The sequence below is a fragment of the Tauraco erythrolophus genome, chromosome 4 (genome assembly GCF_009769465.1).
Source record: "Tauraco erythrolophus isolate bTauEry1 chromosome 4, bTauEry1.pri, whole genome shotgun sequence".
In the NCBI taxonomy this organism is placed as follows: domain Eukaryota; kingdom Metazoa; phylum Chordata; class Aves; order Musophagiformes; family Musophagidae; genus Tauraco; species Tauraco erythrolophus.
Window position 1 is genome coordinate 55,453,439 of NC_141468.1, and position 25,786 is coordinate 55,479,224.

At 37.5% G+C, this 25,786-nt stretch overlaps 1 protein-coding gene across 6 annotated transcripts in view; it reads right to left on the reverse strand.

Moving 5' to 3' along the window:
- ANKS1B (ankyrin repeat and sterile alpha motif domain containing 1B) overlaps positions 1-25,786 on the reverse strand; it is a 476,662-nt gene that overhangs the window by 381,988 nt on the left and 68,888 nt on the right. For all 6 annotated transcript variants that reach the window (XM_086610938.1, XM_086610942.1, XM_086610943.1 and 3 more), the window contains exons 4-6: positions 15,975-16,271; positions 7,991-8,066; positions 3,249-3,350 (exon numbers count right to left, since the gene is read on the reverse strand). In XM_086610938.1, the coding sequence (XP_086467064.1) occupies positions 3,249-3,350; positions 7,991-8,066; positions 15,975-16,271 (475 nt within the window). The remainder of the gene's footprint in view (positions 1-3,248; positions 3,351-7,990; positions 8,067-15,974; positions 16,272-25,786) is intronic.

The following is a 25,786-nucleotide window of genomic DNA, read 5'->3' on the forward strand; positions in this document are numbered from 1 at the left end:
AAATCTCCAAAAAGATGGCAGACTTTGCAAACACAAGAGAAATATTTTTGCAGAAACCCAATTACTATTTTCTCAGGATAGTAAGAAAAGACCTAAAGTAAAGATCACAAAAACACTAGAACAACATCTAAAACCTACTGGCAAAAGGTTTTGTTTCTTTTTAACCTATAATCTGTAAAAAGTAGTTCTGTAAATATTCTTTAAAAAAAGGGAGAACAACAATAGAAACTTATATGCACAGTTCTTAAATTTTGGAGGTCTCATTCACAGGAGGCTACCAGTCTTGTCCGGTTTAGTATCAGCTGAAAGGATTTAGTATTACTGCCTCCATGAACTGCTTCTAAAGATATAAATTACTTTCTTCTTCTTCAAAGAAGTTTCTCATAAATATCCTCAAAACCAACTCATTTTCTTTCAAAACTTTCCTTACAACTCTATTATCCCTCTGCATATACGACAGAACACTACCTATCAGGCCCACCAGTAATACTCATCATGTTAATTCCTTGTCTGTTTCTGCCAGTCTGTTTATATGCATCTTTCAGCCTTTGTTTTGTATTTTGAAAGCTAATGTCTTGTGGCAGGGACAAATATTATGCTACGTTAATACTATAAACTGTACAGTAGCACTCATAACAATGCAAGAGGGAAACGGCAAAAATGAGAATGCTAGGTGATAAAATCTTGCTCTATCCTGGCAACAAGGTGAAAGAATCAACTGAATGCCATTGTGTCTGCATAAAGAAAAAAATTAGGAAGAAACTTACAAAATCTGGTCAGTAATTCTCTGACGCTATTAATTTTTTTCCTATACGTCTCCATAAAAGAGACATGTAAGCCTCTCTAGACAGTCATCTGAAGATAGGAGCTTTAACAGGAATGTATTTGGAAGCCACTAACTCTCTCTCAGCAATTGCCCATTCTTTGCATGGAATTCATTACCCACTGGAGTTGAACTCAATTACAGTACATTCAGGTTTCCCAAAACCCCAGTGCTTTAGTGATTTTTCAGCTACAACAGGATAAATGCCTACACTTCAGTGAAGAGTATACTCAACTAGATTTTTAGAGGAGGGTATGTCTACCATATCATTAGCAGTGCTAGTACTGAATCCTGCCACTCCTGATTTTATTTTTCAACTTTAGCTAACAGTTCAAACTTTATCATTGATGACTGAAGCTTCAGTAAACCCTTGCTGATGAAAAACAATCTCAGTGTGTTCCACAAGGGAGTTCTGAAGGGGCTCATCAGTTTTTCTTAAGACTCAGAATGGTATCTTTGTAAACATTTTTCATCTTTACACATCACTTCTGACTGTAAGGCATATAGAGCAAAAATAAACAGCTAATCATTACAAGCAGAGTTTCATCATATTAATATGAGCTGAAACTACTAAGCAGTCGTCTTTACATTTTCAGGCACACGTGAAAAATATTGCATATCAAAGCACCAAAAAGACTTGAAATTGATGTGTTTCATTTTTGTGGTAAAAACTAAGGGCAGATACTGATCCATCAACATTACAAATCCTTGAGAGGGGTCTGAGTGCTCTATTTTTCATAGAGCAAGGGTACTTTGAAGAAACTGTTCAACAATGGGGTTGAGAGAGCAAGGTTATCACACTAAGGAGAAAATGGAACAATGCAGAGATACTAAAATGAAAACTGGTTTAGTTGGTGATGGGGCATTATATTGAATCTTAGATTAATATCTGAAGGATGATTGATTTGGATGTCTAAGAAAGTGGAAGCTCTGATTGACCCTTTTCTTGGCACTGAAGAAGTTTGAGTATGATGTTAATCCTCTTTTCCTTTACATAGTGGTATGTTCACACTGTAGCTCAGTGAGGACATAAAGGCTGGAGTTTCATCATACAGTCTGAGTCACATTTGAAACTCCTTTCCACTGGCAGGGGAAAGTCCTACTTCCCTCACTCATATATTTCTTCTCACTTTTTGATGTGCATTTCTGCCAGTTACCTGGGACAGAGCTAACTCTGGAACCCGAATCACATAGGAGGCAAGTTCATTAAAGCAAACAAATGTATAATTATATAATCTTAATCTTAAAAAAAGATATTTAATACTATTAAATATCTATTAAATAGATACTATTAAATATTGGTAATATAGTAGATTATATATTTTACGTATTACTGGTTCATGAACTGAATCAGATCACTTTGCAATCTCCTGTAATATGGAAGGGAACTGTGTAGCTGGAAGCAGGGGAGGAGGAAGGCGGGGAATTGGCAAAAGGGAAAAAGAAAGGAGGGAGAGGGCGAGACCTCAAGGCAAGCTATTAATTCAGTTCAGCTATAACATGAATCTGATCCTTAAGAAAATACCTCTCCTCCAGCCTGCAAAATTTTCTTTATACTTATAGAGGCTTTGTATCTTTGGTCCATTATCTCACTGGAAAACTTTACTGACGCTGGCTAACAAGTTTGGAAGTCATCCAGAAAAGAAAACCTGAAGGACACAGTGTGGCCACATGATCTTATTTTCTCTAGGAAATGTTCTTATGAAATGCAGTTATGCAGGAGACTGAAGCATGAGTTAATTCATATGTAGAACCAACACTGAACTGATTAAAACGGCTTCTTTAAACATGGGAATAATCAATACACGTGAAAATGCAACAATGATATCTGCAGGGAACTCCTCTGTCAAACACAGTTAATAAAAGACTAATGTGAACGTGCAGGGAACAAATTCCATAGAAGATAAGGAATTATGTTTAACACTGAGCTATGCACATACAAACAACAAAATTATATTTTCTGCTGTAATGATAAGAGTTACTGCCTGGTTTATTTTTTTTTTAATTTAAGGAAAATGAAAAAAATGTAATGAAATGTTTTGAAAATTTGTCATCATCTTTCAGTCATAGCTATTTATAAACAAATAAAGCATTTCAGTTGTAGTTTACTATCATCACAATTTAATGGAACTGCAGTGAAATATTACAATATGTTATTTTATAATGAAGAATGTACAAAGACTAACTATAAGTGATGCACTAAGATAATGTCAATTGTCAGAAAAAAAGAGAGTTTACTCTGAAATTCACATATTCAACCACTTATTTTTGTGTATCTAGCAAACAGGAATTTTGTCTATTTAATTCAAAAGACTACTCTTTTGTATAATGAAATACTTAAAGAGTAGAAATTACTATATATCTTAATATTCCTCCATGCTATTCTGATTTGTCTCTAACAAATGTATAATGGAATATGACTTACCTTGAAGTAGAGCCGCAATTTGGAGTGACTGCTGAGATGGATGTTCTTTAAGAATATCTAAAACTGTTCTACCCAAACTGTCCTTTATGCTGGTATCAATTCCTGAAAAAGAAAATGATCTGTGGTGGAATTTTTAACCCCAAGTACTTCTGATTATAAATGTAGTATATCAGACTCAATTATCTGGCAAATTGAATGCAAGCAGTTTTACAACTGTAGCAGATTAACAGCTGTGTTATAGTTGAAGTACAGCATCCATTTCTGTTTAAAGCTTGAGTAGCCTAAAATTCACATGCTGGCATGGATTGTTCTTCTGTTTCTGCAACTCATGGGGATACAAAGTAAGCTTCTTAAACCAAATTTGGGATTACTTTAACAGACTGTTCCTAAGAAACGGCCATCCTGAAAATAATATTTCATAAAATAAAGAACTTCCCTGAATGCTTTTCCTACATTCCTGGATTCTAATTCTCTCCAGACTGCTCTGATTCATTGGGGATTTTCTAGTCCATAGTACCAGTATGCGTTTTGGAAGCAATACTGAAAAAGTCAGTAACTGTAAAAGTTTTGTACTTCATGGCATCACATTAAAAATTCATGCTCTGAGTAGACTGAAATATTCATATGTAGTATAAGGCTTGTGTGAATAGCCAGAACATTTCCTTACCTCACAAACTGTTCAGACTGTTGGCAAAGTAATTGTTTGGCTCAAATTGTGAATGTAACCATAAAAAAGTTTAATGCTTATCCGGGATACATCTCAGAGAACCTATTGTACATGATATTGCATGACTCTACCTTTGTCTTGTAGGGTCTACTTTGGAAATGTTTGCCTTAGGGTAGAACATCGAAGTTGTTTTTTAGTTTAGATATACTTGCATTAAAAGAAAAGGCAGGAAAGGTCCTAACAAACAGAATGAGATTCTTCTCAGGACACTGAATAAAGGAAATCAGAGGAAGCAGGATCTATAAGGGCATTCTGGAAGCAAGGAAGGCTTTCACTACTCACCAGAAAAGTCTGTAGTTCTTGTCATTTCCTGACCTGATGGAGAATTACCTAACATGTTTTGTGAGAAAGAGATATTTTTCTCAATGGAAACAAAGCCAAAATATTACTGGGCTAATTAGCAGTGACAGCTTTTTTTCAGTGACCAGAGATACAAACTTACACCTTTTCTTTGCAGTTGGTACTTATAACATCTTCTGAGTCTGTTTTGAAGCAGAACTAATGAAAAGGAGATTGTTAGATCAACAAGACAGAAGGTGGGGAGTGTTGCAGAAGTGCAGAGCATTTGGGGTTGAAGGATGAAGATTCTACTCCTCTGTCTTGTACAACTGTACTGTAGCAGAGGCTATGCTGTTGTGATGATTTGATGTGGGGGGGTTCTGGTGGCAGCAGCTGGCCACCAGATCGGACTCCCATCCCCCTCGGGGTTTGAGCCAATCGGCGCCTCTGCGAATTGCCCTATTTAAGTTGGGACAAAGGAACCGGAAAGGTGCTTTTGCCCAGGAGCAAGGAGAGGGGAGGAGGGCAATGACCTTGTTGCCCGGCTCCCGGGCTGGCGCCACCCGCTGAAGATGGCGGCGGCGGAGCCGCTTGGGGAACTTGGGGAGAGCCCCGCTCCTGGGGTGCCGCTGGGACGAGTTCACCCAGAGAGGACTGAGATCTGAGAGAAACGGCCACACTGACACCAGGTCAGTGAAGATGGAATGGGACAAGGTGTGACAGAGCTGAGTTTCTCCTGCAACCGGTGGCGAGATGGCAGGCAGCCCCTCTGCAGCCAGGGATGAACTTGGTGGAGCAGAGACCCACTCGTGGCCCGTGGAGAAGCCCACGTCGGGGAAGAGATGCCTGAGCCTGAGAGAGGTCGTGGAGCATGGGATTCACAACAAGTAACTGTTAATAATGGAGCATGGGATGCACGACGAGATAGTGAGGCATCTAGAGTCCGTGGGATGACCCACGCTGAAGCGAGTGGCCACAACTCCCTAGGAATCTGAGACTGTGGTAAAGCCTGCACTGGAGCAATCCGATGGGGAAGGATTGTGTCCTGCGGGTAAGTTTGTGGATTTTCCTTGTGAGTAGAGGATCCACTGGAGCAAGGGAAAATGGTGTAAGAACTCCTTCTCCTTTAAGAAAGGAGCGGCAGTAACAACATGGATGAACTGACGTGCACTCCCCTATTCCCTGTCCCCCTGCGCTGCTGGGGGGGAGGTAGAGCTGGGAACAAAAAGAAAGGGGAGTGGTGGTGGTGTTTTTAGGATCTGGCCTTGTTTTCTCTTTATCCTCTCAAGTAACCCGTTTTGTTTCCCTTTGTCCTTTTTAAGCAACTGTTAATAAATTGTTTTGTTTTAAGAAAGCCAAGTCTGTTTTGCCCGGGACCATGGTTGGTGGGTGTTCCCTCTCTGTTCTTGTCTCGACCCTCAGTCCCTTTATTATATATATCTCCTCTCCATTTCACTGGAGAATCATAGAATCATAGAATGGCATAGGCTGGAAGGGACCTTAGAGATCATCTAATCCAACCTCCCTGTCATGGGCAGGGACGCCTCTCAACTAGATCAGGCTACTCAAGGCTCCGTCCAACCTGACCTTGAACACCTCCAGAGAGGGGGCATCCACAACCTCTCTGGGCACTCTATTCCAAAGTCTCACCACCCTCGTACTGAAGAATTTCTTCCTAAGATCTGATCTAAATCTCTTCTCCTTCAACTTAAACTCATTTCCCCTTATCCTATCAGTGGACACTCTTGTGAAAAGTCCCTCCCCAGCCTTCCTGTAAGCTCCCTTCAGGTATTGGAAGGCAGCTATTAGGTCCCCCCGAAGTCTTCTCTTTTCAAGGCTGAAAAATCCCAGCTCCTGCAACCTGTCCTCGTAGCAGAGGTGCTCCAGCCCCTGGATCATCTTTGTGGCCCTCCTCTGAACACGCTCCAACAAATCTATGTCTCTCTTATGGTGGGGACACCAGAACTGGATGCAGTATTCAAGCTGGGGTCTCACAAGAGCAGAGTAAAGGGGAAGAATCACTGCTCTTGACCTACTGACCACGCTTCTCTTGATACATCCCAGGATGCGGTTGGCCTTCTGGGCCACATGAGTGCACTGCTGGCTCATGTTGAGTTTCTCATCTATAAACACCCCCAAATCCTTCTCTTCAGGGCTACTCTCAAACCACTCTGTGCCCAGTTTGTATTTGTGCCTAGGATTGGCCCAACCCAGGTGAAGGACCTTGCATTTTGACTTGTTGAAGCTCATGCAGTTAGCACTGGCCCATTTCTCAAGCCTATCAAGGTCCCTCTGGATGGCATCTCTTCCCTCAAGTGAGTCCAGGGCACCACACAACTTGGTGTCATCGGCAAACTTACTGAGGGTGCACTCAATGCCATCATCCATGTCGCTGACAAAGATGTTGAACAGCACTGGACCCAGAACAGACCCCTGAGGGACACCGCTTGACATTGGTCTCCATGTAGACATCGCACCATTGACCACAACTCTTTGAGTGTGACCATCCAGCCGGTTCTTTATCCACCGAGTGGTCCATCTGTCAAATCCGTGTCTCTCCATTTTAGAGACAAGGATGCCATGTGGGACAAACGCCTTGCACAAGTCCAGGAAAATTATATCCGTTGCTTTACCCACGTCAACCAGCACCGTAGCTTTGTCGTAGAAGGTCACTAAGAAGGTCACTAAGAAGAGAAGGAGTGAGAGAGCGGTCGTGTGGAGTTTAGTTGCCAGATCGGCCTAAACCCTGACAGCTGTGTACTAATCTATAAGAGGTACTCTTTATCTGTAGTGTAAGGGCTTCCTGTGTTTGTGTGATGTTCTTCAGTCCTTCTTCTTTTAGGTGAATTAATACGAAAAGTCCCTGCCTTTTTGAGGGCAGGGGAAGATCCCTTTCTGCCTCCTTCTTATTAATCCAAACAGGAAAGCATCTTGGAAGGACTGTTTTTTTCTGAAAACAGGTCTCAGATCAGGTATGCAGTAGCTGAGATTCAGATGAGGAGCTGTGAGAAGGACATACTTTCTTTTGCAATATATAATCGCACAAGCACTGATAATAAAGATCAAGGAGTTTCCTCACTGTAATGGAAGTTCACGTATCTCAGAGAAGTAATTTCTATATATTTTCATTTTCATTGTCTTCTCATTTATCTGAGAAGATTTTAGATAAGTAATTTACCTGCAACAATTCTGAAACTCTTATTATGTAGTAGATGGGTTTGATGGGACTCTATATCCCTGTTCTCCTGTCCTTTCAAGACAAACGCAATTCTCAGAGACACAGTGCCTTTCTTCACAGGCACTCAAAGTTTATCCAGGAAATGAAGGAGCAAGCAGGATGTCATGTTTGTTAGGAAGAGCTAAGTGAAGAAAACAAATGTGAATATAAGTCTTCTGGCCTTTGAATCAAATAACGTTCTTGGCTGTCTTTCAGAATGAATAACAAAATTTTATGTAGCCATTTTGTTCTCAGAATACATTTATTCTCAGAATACAGTGGCACACACTGAGTCATAGATGGAATTTCTGGGTCTTACTGAAAACATTCCTTTTGTTCTCTGTGTATAGTAATTTCTTATTCTAAAAGAACACTGTTTTAAGGAGAGTGTACATGTGATTAGATTTGCAAAGCCTGAGAAAGATAACATGAATTTGTATAACCAAAACTTGAGGAGGCCTACACCAGAGTAGGAATATTAAGGATATTTGTCCAGTGTTTCCTGTAAATTAGATTTACCTGTTTCAAGCAAAATGCGTACAACCTCCACCTTTCCAAATAGGGCTGCTTCATGTAGTGCACTCCCTTTTTCTGTCTAGAAAAAAAATATTGTGACATTTAAAAGGCAAATTAAAATACCAATGAATCCTTTTGAAAAGAATATATTTAGAAAATAATTATTTTTTTTTCCCTCTATTTTATCCACACATAAAAAACACCGAATGGGGAAGAAAAATTGCTACCATAATTTTTTATTATTATTCAAGATAAAACATAAATAATGTCAATTCTACTACAAAAATTAATAACTATATAAGAAAATATAGTAGGGTTGTAATACAACTCTCAAGTAACAAGCCTACATTTGTGTAAAATTTCTAAACTCCTATTACAGGCAGTGAAAATCGAGTCAATACCGTTGGTGGAACACAGCTGTTCAGCAGAATCAGCCAGTTTACATGTGAACGTCTGCACTTGGATGTTTTAATCTGAAACTGGATCACACCCCAGAAGGTCAATTCAGTTGCACAAGTCAGCAATGCCCTAGGATATTCCACCTGGCCTCCAGCTGATATTCCAGTTGATGTTTATATTTGATCTGCATCATATCTGCCTCATACAGATGTCTTGGATACCCTAAGGCACCTCCAATAGCCTTAGATGCCTATTTTTAGATCATTTAAATGCTACCTTAGATGTCTGTGAACCTGATTTTGCAGATTTCTGAGACACAAAATTCTTCATGAATGGACTTTCGCTCAAATAAAATTTACAGTACTATAAAACAAACTACTGCTCTTAGCAAGCTACTTTTCTTAGTATTTTATATTGCTGACTTACTCAAAAATCTGAATAGAATGCCTTTCCATACAATAGTATTAGCACTAGTTAAAGCACTACTAGACCTCATTGAATCTCTGGTTCATCTCCTTTTTTTCAGCAGTAAATTAGATTTTGAGTGTTTTTTATTTGTGGGCAAATGTTAAAGGTTTTACTACTTGAATTTTTTTTTTTTCTATTTTTTATCCAAATGCACCATTGTCATGCTTGCTATGGTGGAAAGAATTTAAAGACACGAAAGAAATTAACACTGAAATAAAACAGTGATTTATTATTTATTAACTGTATCAGAATGCACCAGTGTTACAGCGATGAAATGACAGGAAAGTTAGAAGTAATCAGAGATCCTGAGATGGGATATGAGCACACAGTAAGTGTACATATGTCCTATCAATTGAGCCTGAAAAGTCTTTGTTATGTCCATAATAGGAACACTCACTTTTTATCTTTCTTCATACTTAGTACAGGGATGTATAAAGTAGAGCATGCCCAATGCGATTTACATCCAGCACATCAGGTATACTAACAGTATAACGGAGAGGAGAAGGAAGTCAGTAAGAGAATATACATATGAAATACATATCTCAAAACAATTTCTAATATTTCCATTTTCAGAAACAATCCAGATGCTTCTGACTTCATAGACTTATTCTGAACAAGAAGATCAAATATTTAGATTTATTAGAGATGGTTTCAGAATCCTTTACTCCAACAATACCTACAGGAGTTTGCCAGTAACTGCAACTGACTTTAACACTGGATAACACTGCAATGACATAGTGCAACCACGAAGGTACACACAGAGCTTAAGGTGCAGCTCAGAAATTTCTGGGAATGAAAACAGTTCTCAGAAAAGTCACTGATAGCTAGAGGTCTCATTACTGAAAAACAACTGATATCAGCAATCTTGAAAAAGGCTATGATGCAGCCTGTTTCTTCTTTGGTATGTGTGTGGATATGGCATTTCCTTTGGATTGGTCACTTACTGACACGAATAAAACTCAACAGTATTGGGTGGACCTGATACAAGTAAACATAGAGTTCCTTGTCATCAAGGATGTGAAGTACAGTTTTGACTGACAAAATATTTGACTTTGGAAAGACAGGTGGTGAAATTCAAAAGCCACAATGCTGAGAAGTTTGACACAGCAACATGCCAGAGAAGAACACCAAAACAGGGGCTCAATCACAATTGATGACTCACTGTTTTGAGAAAAGAGGAATATGTCTCTCATATTTGAACATATTCATTACAGTTGAACATATTCTATCATATCTGGACACGTGCCAGTAAGGTGTTCTTGCAGCAAAAAAGTTAATGGTATCCTAGGCTGCACTAGGAGGAATGTTGTTAGCAGGTCAAGCTAGATGACTTTCCTTTCTATTCACCACTGGCGAGGCCACACCTGGAGTACTCTGTCCAGTTCTGAGCTCCCCAGTACATGATAGATATGGAGCTACTGGAGAGAGTCACTAAGATTATTAGGAGACGGCAGCATCTCTGCTATGAGAAAAGGCTGCGAGAGCTGAGACTGTTTAGCTTAGACAAGAGAAGGCTCATGAGGGATCTTATCAATGTGTACAAATATCTGAAGAGAGGCTGTAAAGAAGACTGAGCCAGGCTTGGTGGTGTCCAGTGACAGAAGAGGTAATGGGGAAAACCTGAAACACAGGAGGTTCTGTTTGAACATAAGGAAACATTTATTGCTGTGCAGGTGACTGAGCCCTGCTACAAGCTGCCCAGGAAGGTTGTAGAGTCTCAATCCTTGGAGATATTCAAAAGCTGTCTGGACATGGTCCTGGGCAACCTGTTCTAGGCAACCCTACTTGAACAGGTGTGTTGGACCAGATGACCTCCAGAGTTCCCTTGCAACCTCAACTATTCTGTGATTCATCCAGGATAATAATTGGTGATGTATACACCAACAATGAAATCCACAGAGGTTCCAATGTTATAGGAAGCCTGAACACTAAATTTGAGTCCTACTGAGGATGAACTGCAGAGATGGGAACCAGCTGCATCTTGATTAATATTGTAGAGATCATTCTGTATTAATATTAATAAGGAGCTTTTTTTTAATGGAAAAAATGGACATACTTTAGTGTTAACAGCTATCTAGAATCCATTGCTGTGGTGTGATCTGAGACTGAGAAAGATTGACGTTCTGGTATGCTGAATTGACAGCTTTGAAGACAAGGAAGAGGATGTATCCTCAGACTCTTCAGTTAAGGGGTGGAAAAGATCCTGATATGATAATTGTCAGAACTGGCAGCAGTCCTTTCTATTGATTAAACGTCCCCATTGGAGGAAAAGCAAGAAATATTTTCTTTGATGAAAGCATACATCTCGTAAGAAATGGAATGAAAACTAACATGAGAAGAGGAAACTTTCTATAGATGTCTAAGGCAAACAAATATATCTAGGGGCAACTTGGGAGCCAGAAGATAGTTCTGTAACAATGAACCAAAGCTCTGCTATGCATAAAGGGAGTAGAGAAACTTAAGGCACCTACAAATGGGAGAGGAATGGGAGAAGAATCCAAAGCCTAGTGCCAGTTTTTTCATTTTCTACTTTCTCACTTCTTAGTCTATTCTACCATGATATTTCCTGCCATATCTGAACGTGATCCTGAAATGCTTTACTGGCATTCCACACTGCCCTTAATTCTGGGGTAGTCTTTACTTTACAACTCCAAGCTATCGGACAATGCTAATGAATGGCATATCTCATAAGTGAGGTAAATATTACAGTCTGTTTGAAAGAGGAATCTGAAAGCCACACAATATTAACAGTAGATTGTTCTGTCCGCTGTATAGGTGATTTTCTGAGCAAGAGGGGAAATTTTACCACCAAACTGAAAGAAAATCAGTCTGGGAATATGGAGATTGAAAGCACAGTTGTAAAACGCAGATGTGTGATCCTGCATGAGATGTCACGAAGATGAATGCTGACGTAAATCTTAAAAGCTCTAGGCAAGATTTCATGGTAATAGTGAATAACTAACGAGTGAATCAGATCCCTCGACCCAAAAACTGTCTAAAAGGCAGAAATGTCCTTGTTACCAGAGAATTCAGTTATCAAACTGCATTTTGACATAGGGAAAATGCTAAGCCTCAGGATGAACAAGGCCAGCAGAAACTTGGAGGACTGGCTAAGTAGATATATATCTCTTTGTAAATGTACATGTGGACTACTACTTCAAGACAGAAATAAAGTTGGTGTTTTTTTTTCTGGTGCAATAAAGCATGTTACATGGATTGGAAGGATAAAAAAATATAGTTACATATAATTTCTATATATTATTTAAGATGTCCTAGAGGTGTTTTTCACTTGTAATGGTGTACCTGTGTGCTAATATACTCTTGTTGTCTACACTACAGCAAACAAACTTAAGATTTACAGACAATATTCACAGCTTTACTTCCTGAAGCTTTCATTGCCTTGGATCATGTTTTCCTGGCAAAGTGAACACTACCATTATATTTGGAAATTCTTCCACAGTGATATTTAATGCAAAAAAATGATAGTATTTTTCATGAACACAGTGAGCTAAAGTCTGCTTGAGTTAGCATCAATGGATTATATATGGATTCCCTGGCATCAAGTTTTCTGTATATCAAACATAGAGAACTATAGCACAAATTGTGCCAGGCAGACAAGAAAACAGTCCCTGCCACAAGTACCATATAGCTAAACACAGGTACAAAGTCACAGCTGGACACACAAAGCAAACAAGGATAGAAGGACACCGGCAGTTTGAACACCAGGATGCACAAATCAACTTGGCGTACAATTTGCAGGCTCACATAAAAGCATCAAGGGTTTTATTAATTAGAGGTTTTTTAACCATGTAAATATGCAAGAGTTTGTAATTAGGTCACTTGTCTAGTCCTTATTCATAGGCAGTTTGCTATAGTTTTGATATGGACTCCAGACGAAATCTGAAGGACGGAATGGTAGCTTTGCAAATTGCTTCATGAATATCCTCCATACATAGCGACGGCAAAAAGGAAGGGGCATAGCTCTTTGCAGAAGAACTACAGCGATAAGCAGTGGAAATTGCCATCATTACTGGAACAAACAGGGAAGGCAAATGGGGATAGATACAAGCTGGATAAGCAGAAGGGGCCAAGTTTTTAAGGTATTTACAATTACAAAATTACTGTTTACATGAAACATGCTGAACTGTGCTGTATGTTGTTTTACTGAGGGCCCAAAATCTATCACTCATCCAAAACCTGTGTATTTTTCATATGTTTCAATTTAAATGAAAACGTCAAAGCATAAAGAGATGAAGCAATTTGTATTGCCCACTTCTAAATAATTTCAGATTGAAGGGTATTGGATAGACCTGGGAAATGAATAAAATGTGTGATTAATTCAATCAAAAATTAAATGCTGTCTATTATTAGTCCAGAAATATTTGCTATGATTAAAAGTGCTCAGGGAGTATGGAAGAGAAAGATAACATGGCTAAAGTAAACTTTCCATTTAAACAAATAAATATTTACAATTACAGAGTGACAGCAGATAAGCTACTTCTAGAATTGTCTCTCAACATTCTGAGAGCTCTTTACTGCTGATAAGATGAATTTATTTAACGTGCATGAATGTGTACAATTTTATTTACCACTGGGGATTATACTTTGTATATTACTCTTTCCCAATCAGTGATGCAGTGCAATTTAATTAATATTAAAAGAGCTGAGTTCAGTTTTAAGTAACAGGCTAATAGTGTATGCTCTGTTCAGTTTAATAAGCTGCCAATAATCATCAACAAAGAATTTTTCAGAGGTTATAGAAGTTATTAGCTAACAATATGTACAGAGCCAACTTGCCAATATGCTAAGATACTGAATGAAAAGGAACATATTGATGGAGAATATGTGTACCGGTAAGAAAATAAATAAATTATATTTCCTTATGGCAAGTAGGACAAACACAGAAGAAACAAGATTACCTAGTGCAAAAAATAAAATAAAATAAAATAAAATAAAATAAAATAAAATAAAATAAAATAAAATAAAATAAAATAAAATAAAATAAAATAAAATAAAATAAAATAAAACTCCTCTGCCTAAGAATAACTAAGAAAAATAATAATATAAATTACTTAAAAGAAATTAGAATTTAAAAAAAAAAAGGTCCTAGAATGTTAGCGTAGATGGTAAACAGATCACTTACTAAAAGAATCTCTCATTTCTTAAAAGAAGATTGCACAAAATTTACAGCCACTGTATTTTTTAAAAAGATCAGAGGAAAAGTTTTGGTATAACCATAGATAGAAATGGCTTAAGAGAAAGAATTCACAGTAGTGCTAAAATTATCTAGATTACATAAGAGGAACACATTTCATAAAAGCATTGAGCAACATTCAGCCCTCATGTAACCATTAGTTTATAAGCTGTCATGACAGAGACTATTTTTCTTCAGTTATTCTATTTCTTAAGCATCAATTCAGGCATCAGTTCAGTTTCTTTCTGACTTCTTCCTCATTCATTTGGTAGAGATAGAAGAGAAATTATGCATTCAGAAACATGTATTGGAGGGTTCTGTTATGTGTTGCTTTAGCATCAATCTTTTCTAAATTACTGAAGATGTAGTAGTAGTAAAGGACAGCTGAAACATAAGAGCTGCTTGTATTAATCTTTGCAAGTGTTATCGCTTTCTAGTAAAGAAAATAGAAAGCAAATTATACTGGAAGTATAATGCTAGGCAAATACACAAGTAAGTAAACCACAGAAAAAAAAAATGTTTCAGTTTGATATAGTTTGAAGCAAGACAACGCTAACCCAAAATATACTAGAGCTAATAAAAGTGGCAAAACAATTTTACCACATTTTCATTTTGAAGGCATTTGAAAACATTCATTTTTAATCTTAAAATATGTTAATATTTTCTGCTTTGCTTTGTTGTTTTTTTTTTTAAATCTATCTTTTCTTTCCCATTTCACATTCTTTTCCTGAAAAGTTGAAAAACATGACCTTGATGGAAGAATCCAGAAATAACAAAAGTGCATGGAATCTAGGTGCAATCTTTCTATATAAAAGGAAATTATGTGTACAAAGGTGTTTGACTAAATGCACCTAAAGCTTAAAATGGTTATAAAACTTAGTGAAAGTTTAGGCAAAGTTCAAAAGATTTATTAAATCATGTATTGGTAAAGATTGCCTGGATATGACACTAAAATAGATGTGATTATGTTTGTTTGCTTTGTTTATCTGAAAACAGATGTAAAGCTGAAACTACCTTAATTTGAAGCATGTTATATGTACTCAGACAGCAAGAATGCTACTTTAAATCTGAGAATAAAATACACTTCAAACTCAAATACAGTGCCCTCAATCAAATCAAGAGAAATTATAAGACTGAGGCAAGAATTCACATAAAACAGAATCGGGTCCTCTGGTAGTTAAAAGGCTTAGACACTTTCCACTACAAACAATTGGACAAAAAATTTACTGCTGCTGTATCTGTATTTGTTCTCAACGATGTCTCTTTTATTTAAAGTACCCCTTTTACACTATTAAAATTTACTGTGCACAGAACTAGATGCACCAATCAGCTAACAGGTTGGAGTCAGCTGCAAGAGTGTATCAGTATAGAATTTTCTTTTTGATTTATACAAAAAGTGCTTGGAAAGCACAAAATCAAAATTATCATTCCTTAGTAACTTTGGTTTTAGAGTGAGATAACCCTGGGAAAATGAGTTTTCAGTCAAACATTGTTTCAGATTGCTATGACCATTAAGAGTCACAGCTTGAGCGATTCATTAAAAGATCAGTACTCAATAGTATTTAAATATATAAGTATTTAATAATATCATTAAAACCGATAATGTAAAAAATATATATACACCTACATGAATGGTTGAGATGATTTGTGTATCTACATGTCTCAAGACAACATTAAAATATACACTCAGCTTTGAAGACACGTATCTTCCTTAAGTTCTCTCTTTGAACACCTCATCTGAGTCGTAAAAAATAAATCTGTATTATATATCACCTTGCAGCATTTCTAACAAAGTATATGAAAGTGTATTTTAAAAGAAAAAAAAATGTAAGAAGTTATTTCATTTGAATCATATTCTAATGATAAAGGAAAGTAAAGAAAGAAAGAAAGGAAAGGAAGAAGAGAAGAAAGAAATTACACACTAACTTGGCAGCTGACATCCATTCCAGCCTCCAGGAGCACCTGAACAACAGCTTTGTGGCCATTACGTGCAGCAAGATGCAAAGGAGTGTGTTTTCTTGTATTACAGTTCATCAGGTTTGGATATGCTTTGATGATCATTTTTACAACACGCAGACGTCCATAAAGTGCTGCCAGATCCAGAGGTGTTTCTAGTTTGTTGTTCCTTATTGTAGGGTCTGTTAGCTCTTCTAACAGAACAGCAACTACTTCTGAATGACCATATTGAGCTGCACAATGCAGTGCTGTTTCATTTTCATTGTTCTGTTAAAACAAAAGAAAAGCTTCAGAAATTCATGTTTAATCACACAATAGAACTGCTTGGCTTCTATAAATTGGCTCCATGAGATCACTACATAGGCAGGGTTTGCAATATAATGTATGGTAATGTAGGTTAAATGCTTCAGAATGACTCCACTAAAATTTTACTAATAATACACTAGTACTTGAGCTTGTGGCTCTCAAGCAGATCAGGTCCCTATATGTCCACATTGTTCCCACTCTATTTTCAACAACATGCCCCAAAAAACATTGTTGCTCATAATATGCTGAAATATGTAACTCCTCGATTCACCTGTTGCTGAAACCGTAGTTGAGTCCTCTTAGAAGTACTCTGATGTTTATCTTAAGTTTCTCTTCTCAGTATTACTGGTTTTAAATCATAGTAGTTTGTTATTAGAGTAGTGAAATTATAGAAAAAAGCTGTATAATGAAAATGTATCATCAGACACAAGACTAGTTTCATATATCACTACAAAAATTACTATCAAGACAACAGTCAAAGCTTGGAAAAGGGCAAAATAGCAACTGCAGATACTAGAAAGACTTAGCATATCATGTAAGCAGCTAGTCTTCTCAGGGCTCCAGGGAGATGTACGTGTGCATTTTAAGGTATATGAGAATTTGTATGCTGTGGATTGAATAAATTTTTGCTTTATAAAGTAATGTCCCCCAAATCTTTCCCCAAACACTATTTAATAATCTTAATAATAAATGAGAATAAGCAAAGTTTTCTTCCAGTTCTGGCTGTATACTTGAAATCCCAAACAGACAAATAACTTCTGGCAGAGAGGAAGGAAATAATTTATAGAGCTCTCTGAATTCTATATGCCATCTATATCATTAATATATCTTATGTAATCTCTATGAAGCCTTAAAATAGACTAGGCACTATAGATTTTAAAGCATGTACATTGAATGCCTCTTCTGATATACGATTTATAAAATTTTGTGACAGTTTTGAAAATGTTGTAAAAGTAGAAGGCCAATAAGCTAATAAAAAATTACTGTAAATTCAGAAAATATACTAGAGATGAGTAGAAATATAATTCCAAAGAAAGGAGAAGAGATAAATCTGAATCCATAGGCTGTATTTCTCAAGGAAACAACTGAAGAAAGTTCTGGGGACAGAGAACTGAAAACAGAAAAAAAGATTTGTCTTTTGAAAGACAGAAAAGGTTGAATAATCAGAGAAATGAGGCTTTGGCCTCTTACTCAAAAGAGAGTTAGGCAAGAAGATCCATGTTGCACAGTAATATCTAGAAAAGTGAAAAGAGGGAAATTTTTTTTTTTCTTCCTTATAACAGTATTTCTAATTCTATAATCAAGAACTTAAATCTTGGATTCGTGGTTCGAACAACATTGCTGTCATTTTCATCTCATTTTATAATTCAAAATTACTCTAATGAACCTGGGAGACAGAAGAGACAGATGAATATATTCAGATAATTTAATATTGCAGATAAACTCTTCAGGTGTCTGCAACACCACACAAGGTCCCTGAGACTGGAATGTTTTTCCTGCTAAACTGCAAGACAGAAGCTAGAAAGTATGAAGAGCCAGATAGAAAGTGAGAAGTTTCCATTGGCAGATATGACTTGATGACTAATAATTTTTTGAGTCATTGTGCATGATTCAGACCACCACGTGGTCTTTATTACATAGACCATAAATTCAGGTTAAAATACATACTATCACAATACCACATGGCGGCAATGATCTATCAACTACCTGTGATATGCTTTTTGTGCTTTAGTGATTTCTAATATATTCTTTATACAGAACTGGGCAAAGCAAATTTTTTTTTATGTACAGTAGTATGCCCACAAATCACAAGCATAGTTTATTAGAATTTTTTTTTTGATTTTCAATATTTCCTGGACAGAACTGCATAGATGAACAGGCAATTGCAGTCTAATTTTGTGTACAGTTACCAAAATTAAGTATGAAAATCAAATAATAGTGATAGGACAAGGGGCAATGAATTTAAACTGAAAGAGGGCAGATTTAGATTAGACATAAGGAAGAAATTTTTCACTGAGAGGGTGGTGAGGCACTGGAACAGGTTGCCCAGAGAAGTTGTAGATGCCCCATCCCTGGAAGTGTTCAAGGCCAGGTTGGATGAAGCTTTGGCAAGCTGGTGTAGTGGAGGGTGTCCCTGTCCATGGCAGGGGGGTTGGAACTAGATGAATTTTGAGGTCCCTTCCAACTCTAACCATTCTCTGATTCTATGATTCTACGATTGCACATAAAATGCTCATTTATGGTAATTTGTGCCTACAGTTACTATATTTACATATCCAATGGAAATAGTTACACAAAAAAATTAGATGTGTAACTATTCCCACATTCCATGAGGTAAATAACAAAATACACATTTACTACACAATTGTCAAACAGATATATCTATCTATCCAATATCTGTTTATGTTTGAATCTTTTTCAAGGATTTCTGAACAACATATGAAGTTTCTGGAATCTTACAATGATAGTATTAATACTGTAGTTTAAAAGTATTCTGATTAAATTTTCAGAGAGATATAAAAATTAAATTAGCTATGGCCTTTTTCTCAAAATGTGGTGACTGACTAAAATTTCAGCCACAGATATAGGCACACACAGACCAACCAGTCCAAATCACTGCTGCTGCGCAGCAAACTGAAATTTGCTCCCTTTAAATAAAGAATCTTCAGCTGATTTTTCATGCAAGGGCATATTTACAGACAAATATATTTTAAAACAGCGTGGTGCATAAAAGGATTTGTAAATCTGAACAAAATCTTATTATTTTCAAATGACCATTGTTGAACATTTTTATATGATTTGTTTCTTGCATCTGCCAAATTAAAGCTACATTTCAGTTAATAACAAATAAAATTGATTCAAAATTAAAAACAACTAGATTTGTTGTTTCAGGTATCACTGAAATAAAATAGAAGAGTCCAGCCTGGAAAAACATGATAATTAAATTACCTACACATATGCAGTCAGAACAGCATTGTATATATTTTGTTATCAGAGCTGAGAGGTACTACCTAATTAAAACTAAATAACACAACATCCTTCCCTCTTTAAAATGTAAATTAATCAACTCAATTCGAGTATAAAAGACAGAATGATTTTTAACTTTCAAAGAGATAATTACAACTTGTTTAACTGCCCTCTAAATTTATCTGCTTTGACAATTTAGTACTACTTACATAAATCACCTTGAAAGCAAGAGGTTTTACTGAGGAGAGAGGATAGGGTTTTTCAGTAGGTTTTGACAGAGTCTGACATCTTCAAATTTAGGAAAGGAGAGAATGCCTACCAGAGAGACACAGTTGGTTCAGCATTCCCAGATGAATACAACCCTCCCATTACTAAGATGGAGGAGGCTATAACAGTGCATCTCCTGGACTACAGTGTTTCTCCTGAAAAAAACATTCATTTCCTCTTCTTACCCCTCATGGAAAGAGGGACATGAGTTTCTCACTCAGTTAGGCATTTGTTTACAGAAGACATACAGTAAGAATAAATAAAAAAACCCCCAACAAAATACGATGATATCATTTTATGATATTGAGTTGAAGACATATGATTTCCTTGGTCCCAAAAATGGTGTTACTTCTGCCTTGTCTTTTATGAGGACAAAGCTAACTGAGGTGTAACTCTGTTGATAATAATGTACTGTTTGTCCTCATATTTCTAAAATAGCTTATTATTGCAAATAAATATTTGAAAGACATGAAAAATTATTATTGAATAAATTAATAATACTTTAGTACTATTGCCTACAATTTCAGTCCCAAATGTAAACAGTTGTTTCTGGAGTACAGAAAGTTTATGTGCTAACACTCATTGCAGCGAGCAGCTAACCTGCTAAGAAAATACAAATGTCTGTATGCAAGTCACCGTTGTGTTGTTAGACCTCCAAATCTGTTATCGTAGGGCTAAATAATGCATCTAGTGCAGAAGAAACAGACTAGAATGCTTTTAGAAACTTCAGATACTTCATTACATGTTAGAAACTACCAGACAGATCCTAAGACTGAATGAGTCAAGAAAAAGATCTAGAAATCAGAATCAGGCGTGAGACACACAAAAATAATACAAAAAGAGTAGATCAATTATTATGCAAATCTAGCATGAAACAGAAGTCCCTAATATTCATAATTAATAATATTTTAAAGAAGTAGTTATTCATATGACTCAGTGGACCTCATTAAAAATAAGGAAGGCATCTTATGATTCAGCTTTTAACCTTTTGTAATCCTCCTTTTCATTATTTGTTACATGGGTCTCCTCAGGGGCATGGTCCTGACATTTTCTAGCCTTTCTCTGAATCTGTTTCCTTCCACATACAGTCAGAACTCAGATTTCTGTTGCTCCAAACTTCATTGTGCCTCCACAGCATTGCATCTGGCCAGTACTGCAGGCTGTACTACATCATTTAGCTACTGAGAACGCATGCCACTGCAAAATCTAGAACATCTCTTAAGGTCTATTCATTAGAGGACAGATTAGCAAATATGTTATAGAGACAATTATTTTACCTTGGCAGCCGGATAGTGAAGAGGTACAGGAAATACCAAGAGAATGAATGGCTCTCATTAATATTATATAGGTCTTTGTAAAGTCATTATTAAACAGTGGGTATATTCAGGACTTCTACTGTGTAGTTGTGTAGTTTAAAGCTCCTAAATTCTGTGCAATTACTGTACAAGCAAAATGACTATCAAGTAATGATTTTACAGACCTTTCCAAAGAATGCTCAACTACTTTACTATCTAAGCATCTTCATGATGAACTTTAAAAAAGAGACTTCCTAAATCACCAAGCCATGTCTTTGTCACATAATCCCAATGTCAAGTAACTGAGCAAGACAATATATCCGAGACAGAGAAAGCGATGACCTCAGGACAGTCTTACTTCCTACTTAAAACAGGAAGGTACTTTCCTGACAAGTTCCATTAATATAAGTTGATCATTCTGAAAAGACTAGGGAAATTTGCCTGATTGATTGATTCAGCAAGTAGCATGTCACTGTATTTAATTACAATGGGAATTAAAGTGCTTTCCTCAATGTCTAGGGCAAAGGCTGAACAATGTTACAACAAAACTCTAAACACAGCCAAGAAAGAGGAGAGGTCTTGGGAACAACATTGTGACTCATTGTCTGTTCTCTTTAAGGAAGAGAATGGATTTTTACATGGTGCACAGATTTTTACAGTTTATGTGGGAAAATAGATAATGACATCACACATCATCAATGAACCTGTCTAATTTGAAAGTCATTAAAGAAATAAAAAGCCCATAAATGTCCTCATCAAGTACTCTCTTAAACACAAAATCAAGCATTAAAATTTAGGCATCCCTAATATTTCCAGATATACTTTCAAAACTGATTTAAAAATCAAAGCATTTAAGACAAGACTAAATATTTTCCTTTTTCATTCTTCTGTAACTGTAATGGTACACAGATGAAAAATTATTCACAACTTTACTTATATTCAAAAATTTAGAAACCTGAGAATTCATACCTCTTAGGTATTTAAAAAAACACCCTGTATATTATATCACTGGATGTCTTTCTCTAACTACATCAGGGGATTTTGAAGACCTACTATTCCTAATTGAGTTTTTCCTTTACTGGATGCTACCCTGCTCCATTTCTATTTTTTCCTTCTCAGTGCAGTTTAAGCCTCTGTACTCTAATCTCTAAGGAAAATTCCAGTAACGAGTGGTGTCCCCCTAGGGTCTGTACTGGGACTAATATTATTTAATATCATCATCAGTGACATACATAATGGGATTGAGTGCACCCTCAGCAAGTTTGTGAATGACACCAAGCTGAGTGGTGCAGCTGATTTGCTAGAGAGAAGGGATGCCATCCAGAGGTACATTGACAGGCTTGAGAAATGGGCCTGTGTGAATCCCATGAAGTTTAACAAAGCCAAGTGTAAGGTCCTGCACGTGAGTCAGAGCAATCCCCAATATCAGTACAGACTCAGTAATGAAATGACTGGGAGCCCTGTAGAGAAGGACTTGGGGACATTAGTGGATGAAAAATTGGATATGAGCTGGCAATGTTCGCCTGTAGCCCAGAAAGCCAACTATGTCCTGGGCTGCATAAAAAGAAGCATGGTGAGCTGGCCACCATGAGGTGGTTCTCCCCCTCTGCTCTGGTCTTGTGAGACCCTACCTGATGTACTGCGTTCGACTCTGGGGTTCCCAGCAAAGCAAAGACATGGACCTGTTACAGCTGGAACACGTTTCCTACAAAGAACGACTGAGAAAGTCGGGGTTGTTCAGCTTAGAGAAGAGAAGCCTCCAGGGAGACCTTATTGCAGCCTTTCAATATATAAAGGGGGCTTGTAAGAAAGATGGAGAAAGACTTTTTACCAGGGCCTATAGTGACAGGACAAAGGGCATTGGTTTTAAAATGAAAGACTTAGATTAGATAGAAGGAAGACTTCTTTTATGATGAGGGCAGTGAGACTTTGGAACAGGCTGTCCAGAGAAGTTGTGGATGCCTCATCCCTGGAAGTGTTCAAGGACAGGCTGGACAGGACTTTGAGCAACCCGATCTAGTAAAAGACGTCCCTGTCCATGGTAAGGGAGTTGAACTAGATGATATTTGAAGATCCCTTCTGACTCAAACCATTGAGTATGATTGTATGAACATGTTCTGATTAACATCTTTACCATCTAAGAAAAATATGATGACAAATAAAGATATCATTGCCCTGTAATTTAGAGAATACTTGGATTTAGACAGTAATATTTTTTTCAAAAATACAATTTTTGTAAAAGTTACTGGGAAAAATTCTGCTGCAAATTACCCAGTGTGAATCAAAATCAAACCTACTGAATTCCCATTTAAATTCACCTTTACATAAGTGGAAACAAAATAAAAAAGTAATTTTGTAAACTGGTTGACTATTTTGAATAAATGTTTTTTTCAAATTTATTGCTGCAATCAGCTCAAATCAAAAAGATTTCTTCTGCACATATTTTTCTTCTAAAAAGGATATAATAAGAATTGCAAGGGAAATTCAGAAATTCATCCACATAGTCTGTAATTTAAGGGGAGCAGGGGAACATCAAACGTAGAATGCGAAAATGATCAGTTTTGCAGGCTGCTTTGGAACTGAATTGTACTTCTGGAAGTCCCTGAGGTGTCACTGAGAGAAGCATAGAATGTTTGTGCTTCGTTTTGATGATTTGGGGAAGACAGCAGATGTGTTAGATGTTAGATATTTACACGTTATGAACGCATCCTGAACTCTTTTCCTTCACATTTCAGAAGAAGTGTCAAATTGCATTAAGGAAACATGAGTGTTTTTTCTGACAATTACAATTTGAAGCACAAAAAACGTTCTACAGTACATTAAAAAAAAATGTAAGGAAAAAGAAGCGCTATGTGCAAAAAACAGGCAGAATCTCAAAACAGAGAAAAACATCACCAAGAAATTTCAGAAGTGTTCACATTTTTTCCTGTAAATTTTTTACTATTCATATTGTCAATATATATTAAAAATATAATTTGAACTTGATATTTATTCTTAATGTCATTCATCTTTTTTGCATGTGATTTCACTAATACCGAACACTACATATTGAACTATATATGGCTGTTATTTGTTATTATTGCTTTCATAGACTAGAATTTCTTATCAATTATGTTATTTTATGAAGAGAGTTGTCATAATAAACGTTTGTGCTACCCAGACGTCTTTGTGTAAACAATCATGTAGAGCAGTCTGACTGTTAACAGTACATCTTTTTATTATATTTGGTATTAATTTACTAACAAATCTTGATTTCATACTACCTATTTGACCTTCATTCAATTTATAATTTACATATTTTCAAGTCTTCACCAATGAAGTTTGAACACTTACATGTTTTGTAATTTCACCGTATTTTGTAATTTAAAACATACATAGATTCATAGATTCATAGATTTCTAGGTTGGAAAAGACCTTAGAGATCATCGAGTCCAACCGTCCCTAATCCCCATTAAACCATATCGCTAAGCAGATCATCCACCCTATTCTTAAAAGCATCCAGGGATGGGGACTCAACCACCTCCCTGGGCAGCCTATTCCAGTGGCTGACAACCCTTTCAGAGAAGAAATACTTCCTAACATCCAACCTGAATCTCCCCTGACTAAGCTTATACCCATTTCCTCTTGTCCTATCACCCATCACTAATGTAAAGAGCCCTTCCCCTACCTCCCCACCATCTTTTCTCAAGTATTTGTAGGCTGTAATCAGGTCTCCCCTCAGCCTCCTCTTCTCCAGGCTAAACAGCCTCAACTCCCTCAGCCGCTCCTCATAAGTTTTATTTTCCGACCAGTTTAGTCGCCCTTCTTTGGACCCGCTCCAGGAGCTCAATATCTCTCTTAAAGCGAGGGGCCCAAAACTGGACACAATATTCCAGGTGCGGCCTCCCCAGTGCTGAGTACAGGGGCAGGATCACTTCCCTGTTCCTGCTGGTTACACTATTCTTGATACACGCCAGTATCCCATTGGCCTTTTTGGCCACCTGGGCACACTGTTGGCTCATATCAAGCCGGTAGTCAACCAACACCCCCAGGTCCTTCTCCGCCAGGCAGCTCTCCAGCCACTCTTCTCCGAGCCTATAGCGATGCTTGGGGTTTTTATACCCCAATGGAAGGACTCTGCACTTGGCCTTATTAAAGCTCAACGATCCAGTCTGTTCAAATCCCTCTGAAGGGCCTCCCTACCCTCGAGCAGATTGACACAGCCTCCCAGCTTGGTGTCGTCCGCAAATTTACTGAGGGTACATTCAATCTCCTCATCCAGGTCATTGATAAAGATGTTAAACAGAACTGGACCCAGCACTGAGCCCTGGGGAACCCCACTGGTGACCGGCCTCCAGCCGGATTTAGCCCCATTTACCACCACTCTTTGGGCCCGGCCATCCAGCCAGTTTTTAACCCAAAGGAGGGTGTGCCTATCCAGGCCAGCAGTTATCAGTTTCTCAACCAGAACACTATGAGAAACTGTATCAAAGGCTTTACTGAGGTCAAGGAAAACTACATCCACAGCCCTTCCCTCCTCAACCAGGCGGGTCACCCTGTCATAGAAGGTGATCAGGTTTGATTGGCAAGACCTGCCTTTCATAAACCCATGTTGACTGGGCCTGATCACCTGGTTAACCTGTATGTGCTCATTAATAGCACTCAGGATAACCTGTTCCATGACTTTGCCCGCCACTGAGGTCAAACTGACAGGCCTGTAGTTCCCCGGATCCTCCTTCCACCTTTTTTTGTAAACGGGGGTAACATCCACCAGCCTCCAGTCCAGTGGAACTTCCCCGGTGAGCCAAGACTGCCCAAAGATAATGGACAGGGGTTTGGCAATGACATCCGCCAGCTCTCTCAGGACTCTCGGGTGGATACCATCAGGCCCCATAGACTTGTGGGCATCCAGCCAAAGAAGCAGATCCTTGACCCGTTCCTCTTGGATCACAGGAGCTTCGATTTGCT